This window comes from Bos mutus, chromosome 15 (genome assembly GCF_027580195.1).
Source record: "Bos mutus isolate GX-2022 chromosome 15, NWIPB_WYAK_1.1, whole genome shotgun sequence".
NCBI lineage: Eukaryota > Metazoa > Chordata > Mammalia > Artiodactyla > Bovidae > Bos > Bos mutus.
Window position 1 is genome coordinate 39,626,996 of NC_091631.1, and position 22,599 is coordinate 39,649,594.

The 22,599-nt window shown below is 42.9% G+C and overlaps 1 protein-coding gene across 1 annotated transcript in view; it reads left to right on the forward strand.

The window, feature by feature from the left end:
• Positions 1-21,830, forward strand: part of PARVA (parvin alpha) — a 180,010-nt gene extending 158,180 nt beyond the window's left edge. The window contains exon 13 of the mRNA XM_070383944.1: positions 19,089-21,830. Coding sequence (XP_070240045.1) covers positions 19,089-19,165 — 77 coding nt within the window. The 3' untranslated portion in view covers positions 19,166-21,830. The remainder of the gene's footprint in view (positions 1-19,088) is intronic.
• Positions 21,831-22,599: the final 769 nt, after the last annotated feature.

Below are 22,599 nucleotides of genomic sequence, written 5' to 3' on the forward strand. Positions count from 1 at the left end.
GTGTACTTTTCTGGATGCTTGTCATATTTTAAAAAATTAATGTAAAGCTTATGGCTAAATCACTAGACAGGGTAGCAAATCACTGCCAAAATAACCCATACCAAAGGATGGAAACAGGAGAGCAAGGCAAAGACTGCATATGAGCTCCATCCGTTGGAGATGGGATGGAGGCTGGAGCACAAAGGACATCTTAGAGCCTGGGCTCACCCCGAGTAGGGGGCTTGTGACCACCCCATTCATTCCAGCCCCCACCAGTTGGTGGCACTGAGCCACCAGATTTCCTCCCACCTTGGTCAGGGAACTCAAAGATGGAGGTAGGAAGGCATCAGAGAAGGGACCTCAGACTGGGATGAGGGAGGCTGGGGTGGCCTAAGCGGGTCCATGGAGGGCCTGGCCTTGAGTCTGACTTGTCTCTTCCTTGGCCTTGACCAGACAGCCTCTGCTCTGGCGTCTATCCAGGAGCCCTACAGTCCTGTCTGCTCCCAGACAGGGACTCTGGACCAGCACAAAGAAGAGATCAGAGCAGTACTGACTTGCTATTAATACAATTTATTAGCCCAAGGTTTTAAAGAGGCTGTATTTATATTGCAGGGAGTCATAGATCATTCCTAGGAATCCAAAGCTCCTTTCCTAGCTGAGAGGGCCCACCTACTGGCCTACCAGGAACTACCTATGTGGCCCTTGGCTTTCTTGCTAAGAACACACAATAAGTAGTGTCTCTGCTTGTAGTCCCCCACTTCACCAGGCCCACCTAGTGGTAATGACCTACAGAAAGAATGAACTCAGATTTCTCAAGGAGCAGGGCTTACGTTATGTGAATGGTACCCCCTGGAGTTGTGCCATGGAGACTTAACAGACTTAAGCACAGACTTAACAGCTATCCGTTAAGCTCTATTACTAGGCAAAGATGGGAAAGTTGAAAGGAAACTACCATTTAGGGAGCCCTTCATATGTTCACAAGGCTTCCCTGGTGGCTCAGACGGTAAAGCATCTGCCTTCAATGCAGGAGACGCGGGTTTGATCCCTGGGTTGGGAAGATCCCCTGAAGAAGGAAATGGCAACCCACTTCAGTACTCTTGCCTGAAAAATCCCATGGACAAAGGAGCCTGGTAAGCTACAGTCCATGGGGTCACAGAGTCAGACATGACTGAGCAACTTCTCTCTCTCTCATATGTTCACAAAACCCAATCTCACCAGTAAGAAAACTGATTCCAAGACATCAAATAGCTTTAAGCAGATCATTAACCCATTGTAGTGAAGATACACTTCAAATTTTAGTGGACATTAAAACAGAGGAGACGTATCAATATGACAGAGTAGAAGGATGCAGAGCGCACCTCCTTCATGAGCACATCAAAAATATATCTACATGTGGAATAATTTTCACTGAAAACTAACTGGAGACTGGCAGAAAGACTCTTGTACAACCAACGCTATGTAAAAGACCTGCACAGAATTGGGTAGGAAAGGAAGGGCAGCGATCAGAGACCTCTGATCCTGGGAGGGGACGCAGATGAGGAGGGGGATCACATGGACAGAGATCCTCCCTGGGGAGGGGGCAGTCTAAGCCACATATTGGGCACCCTGGCCCTGGAATCTGACACCAGGTGGATGAGTCCCCTTAGGTTTGAAAATCAGTAGGACAAATAGGAGGGCTATATGAAACCTAGACTCTTCTCATGAGGAGCACGCTTGCTAGCTCTCAAAACAAGGCAGAGGAAGCCAATTGAAACAGCAGGGGACCCTGGCTGGTTTGCCATAACTGCCCCAGCCTGAGCTGAGTACTCCTCCAGCCCCACTTGCTCCATGAGGCTGCTCCACATAGGACAAGGGCTGCTGCAGCCGAGGGGAATGCTCAATTCTGAGGGATGGAGCTGGTTTGGACATGGAACAGCCTCTGAAAGGGGCAGGGGAAACTTCTACTGGTGCTTATGGAGACAGCACATCAGAAGCGGTCTAAGACCCTAACTAGGGCTGGGACTGCCACAGCCCACACACAGACCGCCTCTGTGACCCAGTCCAGCCCAATCCTGCTCTGCTCTAGGGAGATGGTGATGGGAGGGGGAGATCACACACTTACGGGGAACAGAGCCAGTTCAGATCCTACGTTAGAGCTTCTGCTTCAGCAACTTGAGACCGGACCTCTCTCCCAGTAGGGTGATATCAGCCACTGAGCAAAGCAGACGGCCCAGCTCACACCTAGCTCTACATGTAGCCCCTCCATCTCCAACCCCACCTCCTACCAACGTGACACCTGCCAGAACACCGTGGGGAAAGATGTGACCCATGCTTCTGTCAGATCCAGCTCTCCCACCAAAGCCACTGGACACATGCAGACTGTATAGAGTCACTTCCACACAAGGACATCCATGGAGTCAGTAACTGTTTCACCTAATCTCATAGGGACAGAGCAAGTTAATCAAGATGACAAGATACAGGAATTTATTTCAATTGAAAGAACAAGAGAAAACCCTGGAAAAGAAACAATGAAGTGGAAGTAATTTACTTGGTAAAGAGTTCAAAGCGTTAGTAATAAGAATGCAAACTGTATTAGGGAAAAGAATAGATTAATACAGTGAGATTTTAATAAGGAACTAAAATATAAAAAAAGAACCCATCAGAAAGGGTGTGGAGAGAGGGAACCCTCATACATTGTTGGTAGGAATGTAAATTGGAACAGCCACTGTGGATTACAGTATGGAGGTTCCTTAAAAAACTAAAAACAGAACTACCATATGATCCTGCCGGAGAAGGCAATGGCACCCCACTCCAGTACTCTTGCCTGGAAAATCCCATGGACGGAAGAGCCTGGTACGCTGCAGTCCATGGGGTCACTAAGAGTCGGACACGACTGAGCGACTTCACTTTCACTTTTCACTTTCATGCATTGGAGAAGGAAATGGCAACCCACTCCAGTGTCCTTGCCTGGAGAATCCCAGGGACGGGGGAGCCTGGTGGGCTGCCGTCTATGGGGTCGCACAGAGTCGAACACGACTGAAGCGACTTAGCAGCAGCAGCAGCATGATCCTGCAGTCCCACTCCTGTGCATATATCTGGAGAAAACCATAATTGAGAAAGATACATACACCCTTATATTCATTGCAGCATAATATACAATAGCCAGGACACGGAAGCAACCTAAATGTCCATCAACAGAGGAATGGATAAAGAAGACATAGCACATATATACATGGAATATTATTCAGCCATAAAAAAACAGTGAAATTATGTCACTTGCACTAAAACTCGTGGACCTAGAGATTGTCTACTGAGTGAAGTAAGAGAAAAACATCATACAATATAACTTATATGTGGAATCTAAAAAATGTTACAAATGAACCTATTTACAACCCGGAAATAGTCACAGATGTAGAAAACAAATTTATGGTTATGGTAGGGGGGAGGAAGGGGTGGAGACATAAATTGGGAAACTGGGATTATACACGTATAATCTTAATTATTATATACACACTAACTATATAAAAGAGATAACGAATAAGGACCTACTGTATAAAACGGGGAATTCTACTCAATACCCTATATAGTGACCTACATGGGAAAAGAAGTTTTAAAAGAGTGGATATATGTATATGTTGAACAGTTCTATGAAGACCTACAAGACCTTCTAGAACTAACACCAAAAAAAAAGATGTCTTTTTCATCAAACGGGACTGGAATGCAAAAGTAGCAAGTCAAGCCTGGAGTAACAGGCCAGTTTGGCCTTGGAGTACAAAATGAAGCAGGGCAAAGGCTAACGGAGTTTTGCCAAAAGAATGCACTGGTCATAGCAAACACCCTCTTCCAACAACTCAAAAGATTACTCTGCACATGGACATCATCAGATGGTCAAGACCAAATTCAGGTTGATGGTGTTTTTTGCAGCCAAAGATGGAAAGACGCTATACAGTCAGCAAAAACAAGACCAGGAGCTGACTATGGCTCAGATCATGAACTCCTTATTGCAAAATTCAGCCTTAATTTAAGAAAGTAGGGAAAACCACTAGGCCGTTAAGATATGACCTAAATCAAATCCCTTTTATGATTATACAGTGAAACTGACAAATAGATTCAAGGGATTAGACCTGATAGAGTGCCTGGAGAACTATGGATGGAGGTTCATAACATTATACAGGAGGCAGTGATCAAAACCATCCCCAAAAAAAGGAAATGCAACAAGGCAAAATAATTGTCTGAGGAGGCTTTACAAATAGCTGAGAAAAGAAGAGAAACGAGAGGCAAAGGAGATAAGGAAAGATATACTCATCTGAATGCAGAATTGCAAAGAATAGCAAGGAGGGATAAGAAAGTGAACAATGTAAAGAAATAGAGGAAAACAACAGAATCTGAAAAACTAAAGATTTCTTTAAGAAAATTAGAGGTATCAAGGGAACATTTCATGCAAAGGGGCATGATAAAAGACAGAAACAGTATGGACCTAACAGAAGCAGAAGAGATTAAGAAGTGGCAAGAATATATAGAAGAACTGTACAAAAAAGTTGTTAATGACCCAGATAACCACAATGGTTTAATCACTCACCTAGAGCCAGATATCTTGGAGTCCAAAGTCAAGTGGGCCTTAGGAAGCATTAGTATGCACAAAGCTAGTGAAGGTGATGGAATTCCAGGTGAACTATTTCAAATCCTAAAAGATGATGCTGTTAAAGTGCTGCACTCAATATACCAGCAAATTTGGAAAATTCAACAGTGGTCACAGGACTGGAAAAGGTCAGTTTTCATTCCAGTCCCAAAGAACAGCAATGCGAAAGAATGTTCAAACTACCACACAATTGCACTTCTTTCACATGCTAGCAAGGTAATGCTCAAAATTCTTGAAGCTAGGCTTCAACAGTATATGAACTGAGAACTTCCACATGTACAAGATGGTTTTAGAAAAAGCAGAAGAACCAGAGATCAAATTGCCAACATCTGTTGGATCACAGAAAAAGCAAGAGAATTACAGAAAAACATCTACTTCAGCTTCATTGACTACACTAAAGCCTTTGACCAGGTGGATCACAACAAACTGTGGAAAATTCTTAAAGAGGTGGGAACCAGACCATCTTACCTACCTCCTGAGAAACCTGTATGCAGGTCAAGAAGCAACAGTTAAAACTGGAGGCAGAACAACAGACTGGTTCCAAATCAGGAAAGAAGTACATCAAGGCTGTATATTGTCACCCTGCTTATTTAACTTATACACAGAGTACATCATGAAAAATGCTGGGTTGGATGAATCACAAGCTGGAATCAAGATTGCCGGTAGAAATATCAACAACTTCAGATATGCAGGTGATACTACTTTAATGGCAGAAAGTGAAGAGGAACTAAAGAGCCTCTTAATGAAGTTAGAAGAGTGAAAAAGCTGGCCTAAAACTCAACATTCAAAAAACTAAGATCATGGCATCCAGTCCTATCACTTCATGGCAAATAGATAGGGAAAAAGTGGAAACAGTGACAGACTATTTTCTTAGGCTCCAAAATCACTGTGGATGGTGACTGTAGCCACGAAATTAAAAGACATTTGCTCCTTAGAAGAAAAGCAATGACAAACCTAAACAGCATATTAAAAAGCAGAGACATCACTTTGCCAACAAAAGTTCATCTAGTCAAAGCTATGGTTTTTCCAGTAGTTATGTACAGATGTGAGAGTTGGACCATAAAGAAGGCTGAGCTCCAATGAACTGATGCTTTCAAACTGTAGTGTTGAAGAAGATTCTTGAGAGTCCCCTGGACAGCAAGGAGATCAAACCAGTCCATCCTAAAGGAAATCAGTCCTGAATATTCATTGGCAGGACTGATGCTGAAGCTCTAATACTTTGGCACCTGATGCAAAGAGCAGATTCATTGGAAAAGACCCTGATTCTGGAAAAAAATTGAGGGCAAGAGGAGAAGGGGCTGATGAGATGGTTGGATGGCATCATTAACTCAATGGACATGAGTTTGATTTAATCTCTGGAAGATAGTGAAGGATAGGCAAGCCTGGCGTGCTGCCACTCATGAGATCACAAAGAGTTGTACACAACTGAGCAGCAGAACAACAGCAATATGTATACTTATAACTGATTCACTGCTGCTGCTGCTAAGTCACGTCAGTTGTGTCCGACTCTATGTGACCCCATAGATGGCAGCCCACCAGGCTCCCCCATCCCTGGGATTCTCAGGCAAGAACACTGGAGTGGGTTGCCATTTCCTTCTCCAATGCATGAAAGTGAAAAGTGAAAGTGAAAGTGAAGTCGCTCAGTCGTGTCTGACTCTCAGCGACCCCATGGACTGCAGCCCACCAGGCTCCTCCGTTCATGGGAGTTTCCAGGCAAGAGTACTGGAGTGGGTCGCCAGTGCCTTCTCCGTAACTGATTCACTAGAGACAATTATATGCAAACAAATTTGACAACCTAAAAGAAATGGACAAGTTTCTAGAAATATAAAGCCCACAAAAATTGAATCAAAAAGACAGTTTGAACTGACCTATCACTCGAGATGAAATTTTTGTTGTTGTTGTTTAGTTGCTAAGTCATGTCCTACTCTTTTGTGATGCCATGGACTATAGCCCACCAGGCTCCTATGTCCATGAGATTTGCCAGGCAAGAATACAGGAGTGGGTTGCCATTGCCTTCTCCAGAATATCTTCCCGGCCCAGGGATCAAACCTGTGTCTTCCACACTGGCAGGTGGATTCTTTACCACTGAGCCATCAGGGAAATCCAGAGATGAAACAGAATCTATCAATTTAAAACTCCGTACAAATAAAAGTCCAGGACCAGGTGGCCTCACAGGCAATTCTACCAAACAAAGGAGAACTTATACCAATCCTTCTCAAACTCCTCCAAAAAACTGAAGAGGGGAAAACACTCCCAAAGACATTCTCTGAAGCCACCATCACCCTGATACCAATACCAGATAAAGATACTACCAAAAAAGAAAACCACAGGCTTATATCTTTGATGAACAGGGATGTAAAAATTCTCATCAAAACATTAGCAAACTGAATGCAACAGCACATGAAAAAGATCATAGACCACAACCAAGGGGATTCATTCCAAGTACACAAGCATGCTTCAGTGTATGCAAATCAGTCAATGTGATACACCACATACAAAAGAAAAGACAAAAACCACATGATCATCTCAATAGATGCCAAAGAAGCATATGATAATATTCAACATCCATTCATGTTAAAAACTCCTACCAATGTGGGTATAGAGGGATCATATCTCAACATAATAAAAGCTATTCATGACAAATCTATAGCCTATATAATACTCAATAATGAAAAGCTAAAAGTCTTCCTGCTAAAATCTGGAACAAGGACATACACTTTCACCTCTTTTAATCAACATAGTATTGGAAGTCCTACCAACCACAGCAATCAGATGAGAAAAAGAAATAAAAGTTATCCAAATGGGAAGGAAGAGGTAAAATTGTCATTACATGCAGATGTCACGATTCTATATATATAGAAAACCCTAAAGACTACATACAAAAACTACTAGAACTGACAAACAAATTCAGCAAGGTAGCAGGATATTAGATTAACGTACAAAAATCGATTGGATTTATTTACACTAACAATGAAATATCAGAAAGGGAATGTAAAAAACAGTACCAGACTTTCATGGTGGCCCAGTGGTTGGGAATCCACCTGCCAATGCAAAGGACACAGGCTCGATCCCTAGTTCAGGAAGAGTCCACATGGCATAGGGCAGCTGAGCCCATGTGAAACAACTACTGAAGCCCGAGAGCCCTAGAGCCCATGCTGCACAACGAGAGAAGCCCACACCCTAAGAAGCCCAACCGCGACTAGAGAGTAGCCCTGCTCGCCACGAGCAGAGAAAGCCCGCACACAACAGTGAAGATCAGCACAGCCAAAAACAAATAAATACAATTTAAGATACATATTCTAGAAGCAGCAGCCATGGCGGATGCATGTTGATGTATGGCAAAACCAATACAATATTGTAAAAAAAATAATAATAATTAAGAAAAAGTAAAAATAAAAAATACCTTTCAAAGTTGAATTCCCAAAAAAGAAATACTAGAAATAAACCTGACAAAAGAACTGGAAGACTTATACACTAACTATAAAACATTAATAAAGGAAATTGAAGGTGATTCAAAGAAGTGGAGAGATATCCCATGCCTTTGGATTGGAAGAATTTATATTGTTAAAATGGCCATACAACCCAAGTGTGTGTGTTTAGTTGCTCGGTCATGACCGACTCTTTGCAACCCCATGGACTGTAGCCCACCAGGCTCCTCTGTCCATAGAATTCTCTAGGCAAGGATACTGGAGTGGGTTGCCATTTCCTTCTCCACACAACCCAAAGAAATCTCCAGATTTAATACAGTCCTGTCACTCATGACATATTTCAAAGAACCAGAACAAATAATCCTAAAATGTATAAAGATCCATAATTGCCAAAATAATCCTGAAGAAAAAGAACAAAGCAGAAGGCATAATCCTCCCAGACTTTTGGTTACTACAAAGTTTCAGTAATTGAAGATAGTGTGGTACTGGCACAGAAACAGCCATATGGATCAATGAGACAGAACAGAGAGCCCAGAAATAAACCCAAACACCTCCAGTAACTTTATTTTTGATAAAGGAAGCGAGGATATACAAAGGGAATAAGACAGTCTCTTTAACAAATAGTGTTGGGAAAGTTGAAGGGCTGCATATAACTCAGTGAAGTTAGAACACATCTTCTCACCATACACAAACTCAAAATGGCTTAAAGATTTAAACATAAAACATGACACCATAAAATTCCTAGAGAGATCATAGGCACAACATACTCTGACTTAAATCGTACCAGTGTTTTCTTAGGTCAGTCTCCCAAGGCAATAGAAATAAAAACAAAAATAAACAACTTACAAGCTTTTGCATAGAAAAGGAAACCATTTTTAAAAAGACAATGTACAAACTGGGAGAAAATATTTGCAAGTGATGTGACTGACAAAGGCGGGTAATTTCCAAAATACACAGCAGCTCATACAGCTCAAGAACAACAACAAAAAACAACGCAATCCAAAAATGGGTAGAAGACCTAAATAGATCTTTCTCCAAAGAAGAAATAAAAATGGTCAAGATACATGGAAAGATGCTCAGTCTTGCTAATGACTAGAGAAATGCGAGTCAAAACTACAATGAGGTACCACTTCACACCAGTCAGAATGGTCATCATTACAAACTCTACCGGGGCTTCCCTGGTGGCTCAGTCAGTGGTCAGGAATCCACCTGCTAATGCAGAAGACACATGTTCAATCCCTGATCTGGGAAGATCCCATGTGCCACAGAGTGACTAAGTCCGCGCACTGCAACTAGTGAGCCTGTGCTCTAGAGCCTGGATCTGCAGCTGCTGAGCCCATGTGCTGCACTGCTGAAGCTTGTGTGCCCAGAGCCTGTGCTCTGCAGCAAGAGGAGCCACCACAGTGAGAAGCCTGTGTACCACGACTAGAGTGGTCCCTGCTCGCCACAACTAGAGAACAGGCCCGCACGGCAACAAGACCCACCACAGCCAAAAATAATGAATACAGAAGTAAATACAATTATTTTTAAAACTCTACAAATAACAAATGCTGGAGAGTATGTGGAGAAAAGGGAACTCTCCCACACTTTGGTGGGAATGTAAGTTGGTACGGCCCCTATGGGAAACAGTATGGAGGTTCCTCAGAGAACAAAAAACAGAATTACCATATGACCCAGCAATCTCACTCCTCAGAATATTTCTGGACAAAACTACAATCCAAAAAGATACGTGCACCCCTGTGTTCACAGCAGCACTCTTCATAATAGCCAAGACATGGAAATAACCTAAATGTCCATTGACAGATGAATGAATAAAGAAGAATCCATACATATATTAATACACAATGGAATACTACTCAGCCATAAAAAGGAATGAAATGATTCCCTTGGCAGCAACACAGGCACAACTAGAGATTATCATACTAAGTGAAGTCAGAAAAAAGACAAATAAATACCATATGTAATCAGTTATATGTGGAATCTAAAATATGACATAAATGAATGTATCTACAAAACATAAACAGACTCATAGACAGAGAACAGACTTGTGGTTGCCAAGGTAGAGGGGGTTGGGGAAGAGATGAAGTGGGAGGTTCGAGTTAGCAGAGGTAAGCTATTATATATAGAGTGGATAAAGAACAAGGTCCTACTGTATCACACAAAGAACTAATATCATCCTTCTCAACTGTTAAAAAACACTGGAGAGAGGAGAACATTCATAAATTCATTCTACAAGGTCATCATTACCCAGATACCAAAATCAGGCAAAGATACTACAAAAAATAAAAAATTACAGACCAATATTTTTGATAAATATAAGTAAAAATTCATGACAAAAATATTACCCCAATTCAACAATATAAAAATCACAAAATTAAATGGGACTTATCCCAGGAATGCAAGGATGGTTCAGTATGCCTAAATCAATGTGCTACATCACATTAAAAAAAGGAAGGATACAAATCATATGATCATCTCAGTAGACAAAAAAGGTATTTGACAAAATTCAACATCCATTCATGATAAAAAAAAATTCTCAAAGTTGGTATAGAAGGAACATATCTTGATACAATAAAGGTGATTTAAGATAAGAAAGCCTTTTTAAGTGAACAATGTAAAGAAATGGAGGAAAACAATAGAGCAGGAAAAACTAGAGATCTCTTTAAGAAAATTAGAGATAACAAGGGAACATTTCATGCAAAGATGGGCATGATAAAGGACAGAAACAGTAAGGACCTAACAGAAGCAGAAGAGGGTAAGAAGAGGTGGCAAAAATACACAGAACTGTACAAAAAAGGTCTTAATGGCCTGGATAACCACAGTGGTGTGGTCACTCACCTAGAGCCAGACATCCTGGAGTATGAAGTCAAGTGGGCCTTAGAAAGCATTACTATGAACAAAGCTAGTGGAGGTGATGGAATTCCAGTTGAACTATTTCAAATCCTGAAAGATGATGCTGTGAAAGTGCTGCACTCAATATACCAGCAAATTTGGAAAACTCAGCAGTGGCCACAGGATTGGAAGAGGCTGGCTTTAATTCCAATTGCAAAGAAGGGCAATGCCAAAGAATGTTCAAACTGCTGCACAATTATCCTCTCATTTCACATGCTAGGAAGGTAATGCTCAAAATCCTTCAAACTAGGCTTCAGCAGTATGTGACGGAGAACTTCCACATGTACAACATGGATTTAGAAAAGGCAAAGGAACCAGAGATCAAATTGCCAACATCTGTTGAGTCATAGAAAAAGCAAGAGAATTCCAGAGAAACATCTACTTCTGCTTCATTGACTACGCTAAAGCCTTTGACTGTGTGGATCACAACAAACTGTGGAAAATTCTGAAAGAGATGGGAATACCAGACCACCTTACCTGCTTCCTGAGAAACCTGTATGCAGGTCAAGAATCCAGTTAGAATCAGACATGGAACAATGGACTGCTTCCAAATTGGGAAAGGAGTATGTCAAGGCTATACATTGTCACCCTGCTTATTTAACTTACATGCAGAGTACGTCATGAGAAATGCTGGGCTGGATGAATCACAAGCTGGAATTAAGATTTCCAGGAGAAATATCAATACCCTCATATATACAATTTATACCACCCTCATGACCAAAAGTGAAGAGGAGGAACTAAAGAGCCTCTTGATGGAGGTGAAAGAGGTGAGTGAAAAAGCTGGCCTAAAACTCAGCATTCAAAAAACTAAGATCATGACATCCATTCCCATCACATCATGGAAAATAGATGGGGAAACAATGGAAACAGTGATGGACTTTAATTTCTTGGGCTCCAGAATCACTAGAGACAGTGACTGCAGCCAGGAAATTAATAGATGCTTGCTCCTTGGAAGAAAAACTGTGACAACCATAGACAGCATATAAAAAGCAGAGACATCACTTTGCCAACAAAGGTTCATCTAGTGAAAAGTATAGTTTTTCCAGTAGTTCTGTATGCATGTGAGAATTGGACCATACAAAAAGCTGAGTGCCAAAGAATTGATGTTTTCGAACTGTGGTGCTAGAGAAGACTGTTGAGAGTTCCCTGGACAACAAGGAGATCACACCAGTCAATGCTAAAGGAAATCAACCCTGAATATTCATTGGAAGGACTTATACTGAAGCTGAAGATCCAGTACTTTGGCCACCTGATGAAAAGAGTGGATTCATTGGAAAAGACCTGATGCTGAGAAGGATTGAAGGCAGGAGGAGAAGGGAACGACAGAGGATGAGGTGGCTGGATGGCATCATCGACTCAATGGACATGAGTTTGAGCAAGCTTCCGGGGTTGGTGATGGACAGGGAAGCCTGGCGTGCTGCAGTCTATGGGGTCAAACTCTGCAAGCTGCAAACTCTGGGATATAGTGAAAGGATAAAAAAGCCTGGCATGCTGCAGTTCATGGGGTTGCAAAGAGTCACACACAACTGAGCAACTGAACAACATGATAAACCCACAGTTAACTCTATACTTAACAGTGAAGAGCTAAAAAGCTTTTTCTCTAAAATCCGGACTAGGACAAGGATGCCCATTTCATCACTTGTAGTTAACACAGTGTTGGAAGTCCTAGCCATAGCAGTCAGAAGAGAGAAATAAAAAGTATCCAACTGGACAGGAAGAAAAACTACCAGGGTGACATCTACAAAGTCACCTTTGTAGATGACACGATGCTATATTTTGAAAACCCTAAAGTCTCCACCAAAAAACTACTAGAACTAATAAATGAATTCAGTAAAGTTGTAGGAAGTGAAAGTTCTATAATCTGAAAACCATGAAACACTTATGAAGGAAATTGAAGATGATACAAAGAAATGGAAAGATATTCCATGTTCATGGATTGGAAGAGTTAATAGTTAAGATGTCCATACCACTCAAAGCAATTACAGATTTAACATAATCTCTTCCAAAATACTCATGACATTTTTCACAGAACTAGAAAAAATAATCCTAAAATTTATATGTAACCACAAAACACCCCACATTGCCAAGGTAATCTTGAGAATAAAGAACAAAGCTGGGGGAATCATTTGCTATAACTTTACATTGCAAAGCCACAGTAATAAAAATGACATATACATCAATGGAACAGAATAGAGAGCCCAGAAATAAACCCACACACTTGTGCTCAGTTTATCTACAACAAGGGAGGCAAGAATGTACAATGGAGGAAAGACAGTCTCTTCAATAACTTGTACTGGGAAAACTGGACAGCTACATGTAAAAGAAAGAAATTAGAACATGTGTTCATATTGTATACAAAAATAAACTCAAAGTGGATTAAAGACCTAAATTTACAACCTGAAACCATAAAACTCCTACAGCAGAACACAGGCCAAATATTCTTTGATATTCTTTGACAAATTGTAGCAGATTTTCATAGATCTCTCTCCTAACAGGAAAGAAACAAAAGCAAAAATAAATAAACGGAACTTAAATTTAAAAGCTTGCATATCAAAAGAAACATTGATAAAATAAAACAAAGAAAAACCTACTGAATGGGAGAAAATATTTTCAAATTGTATTATCAGTAAGTGGTTACTAGAGGATCCCCTGGCAGATCAGCTAGTAAAGAATCTGACTGCAATGCAGGAGACTGCCTGCCATGCAGGAGACCTGGGTTCAATCCCTGGGTTGTGAAGATCCCCTGAAGAAGGAAATGGCAACCCACTCCAGTATTCTTGCCTGGAAAATCCATGGACAGATGAGCCTGGCAGGCTACAGTCCATGGGGTTACAAAGTGTCAGACACAACTGAGTGACTAAACCACCATCCAAAGTATGTAAGTAGCTCATACAACTCAATAGAAAAAAGTCAAACTACCTGATTAAAAGATGAGCAGAAGACCTGAACAGACATTTTTAAAAGAAGATATACAGATGGGAAACAAGCACAGAAAATTTTGCTCAGCATCACTAATCTGAGAAATGCAAATCAGAATGACAATGAGATAGCACCTCACACCTCTCAGAATGGCTGTCAGGAAAATATCTGCAAATAGTAAATGCAGTGAGAGGATGAAAAGGGAACCCTCCTACACTGCTGGTAGGAATATAAATTACTGAAGCCACTATGGAAAATAGTATATGTGCTGCTGAAGTAAGCACTTTATTTTGGGGGGCTCCAAAATCACTGCAGATGGTGACTGCAGCCATGAAATTAAAAGATGCTTGCTCCTTGGAAGAAAATCTATGACCAACCTAGAGAGCGTATTAAAAAGCAGAGACATTGCCAACAAAGGTCTGTCTAGTCAAAGCTATGGTTTTTCCAGTAGTCATGTATGAATGTGAATTGGACTATAAAGAAAGCTGAGCACTGAAGAATTGATGCTTTTGAACTGTGGTGTTGGAGAAGACTCTTTGAGAGTCCCTTGGACTGCAAGGAGATCCAACAAGTCAATCCTAAAGGAAATCAGTCCTGAATATTTATTGGAAGGACTGATGCTGAAGCTGAAACTCCAATACTTTGACCACTTGATGCGAAGAACTGACTCCTTGGAAAAGACCTTGATGTTGGGAAAGATTGAAGGCAGGAGGAGAAGGGGACGACAGAGGATGAGATGGTTGGATGACATCACCGACTCAACGGACATGAGTTTGAGCAAGCTTCCGGGGTTGGTGATGGACAGGGAAGCCTGGCGTGCTACAGTCTATGGGGTCGCGGAGTCGGATATGACTGAGCGACTGAACTGATGAAAATTAGTATGGAGCTTCCTTAAAAACTAAAAGTTGAACTACAATATGATCTAGCAATTCCACTGCTGGGTATGTAACTAGAAAAGATGAAATCTCTAATTCAAAAAGATACATGTACCTGATGTTCATAGCAGCTCTATTTACAACAGCCAAGATGTAGAAGCAACTCAGGTGCTCCTCAGCAAATCAGTGGATTAAGAAACTGTGACATTCGGCAACATGGATGGACCTACAGAATATTATGCTTAGTGAAATAAGCTAGATACAGACAGACAAATACTGTATGATCTCCCTTATATGTAGAATCTAAAAAACAAATGAATGAATACAACAAGACAGAGACTCGCAGATATGAGAACAAACTAGTGGTTACCAGGAGGGGAAGGGAAGGAGGGAGGAACAAGATAGCGGTAGGGGATTCACGGATACAAACGACTATGTATAAAATAAATAAGCAACAAGGGTATACTGTACAGCACAGGAAGATATAGCCATTGTTTTAGTGACTTTAAATGGAGTATATCTATGAAAATGTTGAATCACTGTGTTGTACACCTGAAACGAATGTAGTATTGTAAACCAACTTATTTCAATAAAAGAAGAAATAAAATTAATTAGGTTAAATGGACATTTTGAAGCCTTTTCCCATATTGGCCATTTTCTTTCTCAAGCAACCTTAGAACTCACCTGTCTTTTAAAGAGAAAAACAAATCCTCTTGTCTCCATCCGTGTCTGTCCTTCATCAGGCTCCCAAGTCCCTCCTTTGCGCCCACGCCCACTGCTCATTCTGCTGTGAACACTTTGCCTCCACCTACACGTGGCCATGCTCTCTCCCAAGCCACTAGTAGGACCATGTCCCCTGAGACTCTTTCCAGCTCTTACCTTCTTGGAAGCATATGGCTCTACTAGTCATCCCCTCTTTCTAGAATTTTCTTTCTTGGCTTCCAGGACACTGGGCAATTATTCATTCATTTCAGTTCAGTTGCTCAGTCATGTCTGACTCTTTGCGACCCCATGAACCGCAGCAACGCCAGGCCTCCCTGTCCATCTCCAACTCCCGGAGTTCACTTAAACTCGTGTCCATCGAGTCGGTGATGCCATCCAACCATCTCATCCTCTGTCGTCCCCTTCTCCCCCTGCCCTCAATCTTTCCCAGCATCAGGGTCTTTTCAGTGAGTCAGCTCTTTGCATGAGGCGGCCAAAGAACTGGAGTTTCAGCTTCAGCATCAGTTCATTCATTCATCTCCTACTAATATGTCTGAGGTCTGTGCATGCCAGGTACCAGACCAGGCACTGGAGCAAAACACGATCAATTCTCTGCAGTCACATTGCTCAGAGTCCAGGCAGAGACAGATTTCATCAAATAAGCACACAAATCATTGATTTAGAACTGGAGAGAGTGCTGTGAAGGAAGAGTGTGAGAGTTTTGAGAACCTAAGACAGGGTGCCCTCACCAAGACCAGGTGTCAGAAAGACTTCATGAAGTAGGCAGTGCTTTGAGCTGAGGTCTACAAGAGGATCGGGAGTCAGCTACTTGGGAAGAACAATCTAGGTGTTTAACAGTGTGTGCAGAGGCGGAGATAATGGAGGACAGCCTATTGGGAGGTTGTAAAAGAAAGCCAGTGTGGTCAGTGCAGAGTGAATGAGCAGAACATGGCATGACATGAGATTGGAGAGGTGGGCTGGAGTCAGCTTTTGCCCTGTGAAACCGTGGATGAGGATTTTGGGCTTTAAGTGACATGGCTGTATGACCATACAAGCTGTGAGCTGCACACCTCCTGTTAGTCACTCAGTCATGTCCAACTCTTTGTGACCCTACGGGCTATAGCCCACCAGGCTCCTCTGTCCATAGAATACTGGAGTGGGAAGCCATTCCATATTCCAGGGGATCTTCCCGACCCAGGGATCGAACCTGGGCCTCTTGCATTATAGGCACATTCTTTACCATCTCAGCCACCAGGGTAGCCTCCTAGGACCAGAGTTATGTTGTTATCTATGGTAACACTGTGCAAATGTGAATAATGTACCGTGGAGTGTGCATCTTGCACAACCATACCCAGAAACCAAGTAGTCTAACTGCAGTGAGTACAATGGACAGGAGAGGGCAAGAGGCTTTGAGGAGCCCAGTTAGGAACCAGCGGCAGTGGCCGCAGTGTTACCCTACCTGCCCCTTCACATACTCCCTTGTTGAGCTCACCTTTGCCCCTGTCTGCCTCTCTAGCAGTTCCTCCTTAGGCTAACTCCCTAATCTTTGACTTGAGTGGAATTTAAGGAACACTCAACATCAAGCAGTAAGGGGAGGACAGGAATTAGCCCAGAGGACATGGGACTGTATTTGGCAGAAAGTGATTCAGCCTGACCAGGGCGAGGTAGCAGGTCTCAGCTACGGGTCAGGATCCCAGTTAGAGGCTCAGATCTGTGCAGGAACCAACGCGGAAGCAGAAAGGGGGCTGCGCTCCAGGTCTGGCGGCTGGTCCCTGAGCCCTTGGTCTATCAGCAAGAGAGCTTGGAGCAGAGTCTGAGCCCCGCAGGGTGGAGCAGGATTGGTGTACAACTGAGACGAGGCCTGGGCAGGAGCAGGCAGGAGGCTTTCCAGGAGTTGAGGGAGCCCTAAGGAGATTCCCGAGCCCTGGGCCCTCGGCTTCTGGCCCCTCGGCTTCTGGCCCAGTTGGTCTTAATTTTTGCGGTGCTGGGACCTGGGCACACCTGACTATGGCAGTAGCCACAGCTGCCTGGGTTCCCAGGCTAAGACCTGGAGCCACTGGAGCCCCCGCCTCCCACTCTGCTGGTCCTGAATGATCCCCGTTCCTATTCACCAGGCCACTGCTGGAGCCCTGACCTTGTCCCCAAACCCTTCTCTCACAGCAGCTCAGCCTCCTCTCTCCCACTTTTGAATCCTAGAGCATTTATTATTTTCTATTCTCTGACATCATTTACTTCATCTGACGTTCTGCACAGTTAGGGTGTTTTTTTGTGTTTTTTTTTTCCTAATAACTTTTACTATGAAAAATATCACATAAAGAGTGGCACATAAAAGTGTGGGTTAGTGAAATATTCCACGAGCCACCTGTAACTAGCACCCAGTTCAAGGGAAACAGCCACCCCGGCTCCTGAAATTTCCCTCCACTTGCCCTTTTTCGACTTATGTAATCCTCAACCTCAACTCTCCCGCCTTGTATAGTCATTAGGCTTTCACCTTTCTCTTTTTTTAACTTTTCCTTATAATTACCACAGTTTGTAACTCTATATGGGCTTCCCAGGTGGCTCAGTGGGGAAAGAATCCACCTGCAATGCAGGAGATGCAAGAGACATGGGTTTGATCCCAGGTCAGGAAGATCCCCTGGAGGAGGGCATAGCAATACCTATTCCAGTATTCTTGCCCGGACAGTTCCATGGACAGAGGAGCCTGGCAGACTACAGTCCATAGGGTCACAAAGACTTGGACACAACTGAAGCGACAGAGCACACACAAGCATGTAACCCTATAGTAGGCAAAGAGTTCCTTTCTTTACGTTTTCTCTATGCTGGTTCTTCAGGGAAGGCTCTCCAGCAGAGTCATGAGTGCAGAGGGGCCAGAGCAGAGCCTCGTGGGAAGAAGGTGGAGAAGTCAGTGTCAGCAGAGGGTTAGTGAGGCAGCCAGAGAAAGTGACCAGTGAAGAGAGGAACAGAGAGAGGGGACAGGGGAAGTGAGGGGGGAGGAAATGGTTGCATGAAAGCTCAGGACCCACAGTGGAATTCTCCTGATAATAGAGTCCAGCTCCCAGTCTCAAACCCAGCCACCTTGCTCTGTCCTTAATCTTTCAGATGACACCTGTCTACCCAGTGTTCCCTGCCAGGTGGGCTCCTATGCCATCTAGGGGCCCGCCCTCCCTTCTTAAAGGAGAGGTGGCTTAGTCCTAAGCCACCGCCTCATCCCCCACTGTAGCCCCAGGCTATCCCCTCCTTTCCACCACTCACAGCTGGCTCTGTGGTGCAGGGTAAAGGCAGAGGGGCCCCCAGACACAGGTGAGACCAGGGACAGAGTCGGGTCAGGTTCCTCGCACCTGAGATGCTGATTCCAGGGCAAAGGCTGCGTGCCCTGGAGCCCGCTGTCTTTCAGTGAGAGGTGCAACACCCACACCCCAGCACCTCTGCCCCTCACTGCCCCCTGCTCTGAAGTCTTGCTGCATAGCCCTCCCATCCTTCAATACCCACCTGCCCCTGGTTGGCTTGTGGGGCTGATCTTCTGTCCTAGCAGGACAGGGAGGTGGCTCTTCAGGAGCACACCCCTCCCCTGGGACCATGCTGGGCACCCATGGTGGGTGGCAGGAGGAAGGGGACAACCAATGCCAATTTGGGCACCACTGAAGCAATGTGTTTTTTGTTTTGTTTCCTATGCAGACATCGTCAACTGTGACCTGAAATCTACCCTGCGAGTGTTGTACAACCTCTTCACCAAGTACCGGAACGTGGAGTGAGGGTCAGACTGGACCATCCCCAGAAGCGCCTTATCCTGCTTACTCCTGTCTCCTGCTCTGTGCTCTCCTCCAAGTCCAGCTGCTCTTTTCTCAGAGATAGTGGGAACTGAGATCAGGAAGGAAATGACCTCAGTGGGCTGACCTGACCTCCTAGGCTCTGAGGCTGACCCCACAATGGCTGTGAAGGTTGTCCCATCCTGGTACCAGGTCCAGATTTCCTTCTGTGTAATCTGGAACCAGCTTAGGCACCACAGCCCATCCACCCACCTACCCACCCTCACAAGATGAAAACAAAGATAAGAGTTACCATTTAATGGGTGTAACCTATGGGCTGGGCACAACGCTAAGTGCTCTGACCTACTCCAACTCGTGAATACTCATGACTCCCACTGAAGAAGATGTTATCAGCCCCTTTTACAGATAAGGAAACTGAGGCTCAGAGAGGTTACGTGACTTGGCAGAAGCTGCCATTTGTTTTGCTTCTTTGAAGAACATATTCGTTAATAACTAGCCCATTATGTTACATTCTCTGTACATCCTGTACTTGCGTTTGCATGTCTGTATACGCGTGCATGTGCACCTGCGCCCTCCAAGAAGATAGGACCCCTGATCTCAGCACCAGGCAGGCTAGGTCAGAACTCAGTGGTTCACACTGAAATTGGCAAATCAAATTTAGCTCAATTAATAGTGTGTGTGTGGCAGGAGCCGTATCCCTCAACTCCTTTGTACAAATGAAAATTACTCTTAATTCCTTCAGATTTGTAATAACCCCTTATTCTAGTTTCAGGGTGACATTTGGAAAGGATTCTGTTTGAAATTAATGGAGTGGCACATTTTGCAGCCTTTTTGCCTGATTGCATGTAATGGAAGTGCCCTATATTTTCCTACAAAATAAGTCCTTGATTCATTATCGTTAGGCAAATGTACAATATACCCAGGCACCGCAGAGAGCTGGGCACAGGCCCATGCGAGCAGGGCTTGGGAAGCAGGGCTCTTCAACAGGGACTCTTGAGCTTTAAAGAAAGGAACTCCTTTTTGCCCTCTAATTGATCATTTAGACCATTTCTGGCGAAGTCTACCCACATGCAATTACTGGCTAATTCAGGCAAGCAAAAATGCAAGTTATTTAGACCCAATCTGAGTAGGTTTCCTTGCGTGGGTTACCCGCGGGCTTGTGGTTACATGGATCCCCTCTACATGAACCCAAGTTTGGAATACAGGGCTCAAGTTGTCTTAGCCTGAAGGGCCTGGGATAGGAAAGGGGCTGAAGCGGGGTGACTAGGAGGACAAGAAGCGTGGGGCAGATACTTGCACACTTAGCATACAGGGGGACATCCTCAGACCGAGGGATGTGGCTTGTGGTATTTCACATTTGTACTCCACATTGACCAAAGCCTTGGGATAGGTAATAACTTGTACTGATATATCTTCATTATAGAATTTTCTGAAGTATGCTAGGTGGACACCGGCCCGTATCCCCACCTCTGGATGTCTGTGCCTACTTTCGTACTACTTGAGGCCCAGTTGCACAAAGCCCCTCTCTGATTTGAGGAATTCATCGTGATCTCTATCTACACCACCCAGAGGGAGGCCTTCCGTCATGTCCAAACATTCCTTCCTGCTTTTCATCAATTCTTACTCTACAGTCTCGCTGCAGTCGCTCAAAACCCATATAATTTCAATATACTACTTATTTCTGGAGAGATTTCACTCTAAAAGTATTATTCAGCATTTAAGATACAAAGAAAATGTACTCTCTTGTGTCAATCTGTGTAAAAGAATACAATCCTTTTTTACATAATTAGTGAAATAATTCATTTGTCATTAAGAAACACTAAATACAGTACTATCTCTGTTTGCTCTTTTTTAAATTCCTGATAGCGATTCAGCATAAATAATTGCTTTGTCTCCTTGAGCAATACTAAAGCAGATGAAATAAGAGAAATGAACTCATTTAAATGTGCTTTGCTATATGAATTTTGTCTCCATGTTGTGCTTTTTTCTTATATTCAAGCTGCAAATGGACAGTGGACAAGTGACTTATGAAGAGCACTCCTTTTTATATTTTACATATGTACTATATGAAAACACATCAGAACACTTGGAAATTCTTTTAATAGCAGGTCCAATCTGTCAGAAAATGGTGTTTTGAGACCAAGGTCTTTACCTTACTCTGAAATTCCAGGGCTTGGGCCTGCTTTTATAACCCTGCCATCTCATTTAGAGGTTTTTCTTTACATTATGGAACCTTGTGCCTAAAACGTGACTGTTTTTGAAGGGGGGTAAAAGGCATCAGAAAACAAATAAACCAAACGTAACCTTTGTCTCTTTTAAAAGAAAAAAAAAAAAATCTGAGGCAAAAATCAAGTCTCTGTAGGCTCACTGGATCCTTTTTTCGTCTTTTCTAAATTTAGATTATTTCATATTTTTAATAGTTAATGTGTAAATTGTGCAAAATTCAAAAAGCATGAATGGATATCTAGTGAAAAACCCAGTCTTCCTCCCTCCTTTTTCCCAGCAGACAATACCTGTCTCCAGAGGCAACTATTTTGTTGTTTCTAGTATTTGCTTCCAGATATCCCAACAATATAAAGTATATACATGTCTGTCAACATATATAAGATTATTTTAAGCATAAATAGCATATTATACATACTATCATGCACACTGCTTTTTTTCATTTAATGTTCTATCTTAGAGATTATTTTGTGCTGGGTATTAAAACTCTCATTAAACTGAGAATATGAGTACTTTATAAATCCAGATGCACATCCCTGCTCTGTATGAGCTAGAAAATGAAAGCCCCACCAGAAGGAGGAAATGTTCTAAACAGTCACGACTGGGACCTACTGGAGTGGGGAGTGGGGGTGGGGAGGACATTACCAGAAACATTCCCCTGTGTCCTCAACTGAATTTATTTCTTAAAGGCCTCTTTTGGATCATTATGATAAATGGTGTACAGTTTGATTAAGCTGGTAGTTATACATATTACTAGGGCTACTAATTTGTAATTGACTCAGAAAATACTAAAAGTTACTGAGTAGCCACAGTATCCTGCTACAAGCCCAGCCACCCATGCAGAGCCCGTCTACTCTATGGGAAGGCTCCAACTTCACATGTGCAGGCACAGAGCTGACATTTCCAAAGTCTGGGAGAAGGACTCTTTATCAGCACATCATCAATGTTGTCTTGAGTTGGTTGCTATTTGCAATTGCTGCTCTTGGTACTTTTTAATTATGAATTACAGTTAGCTTAGCTTTATCATTATCAGTTTATTTTGTTGTGGTTTTCCTGGTTAACCCAACAGAGTACACTGAAGCTTATTTGCATCAACAGTATCCCTGGGCTGTAATTTTCCAATAACTTGACTCTCAGACATGTATACATTGTGGTTCAAATATGAATCATCCATACTCCAGTGCTAGAACAAATGT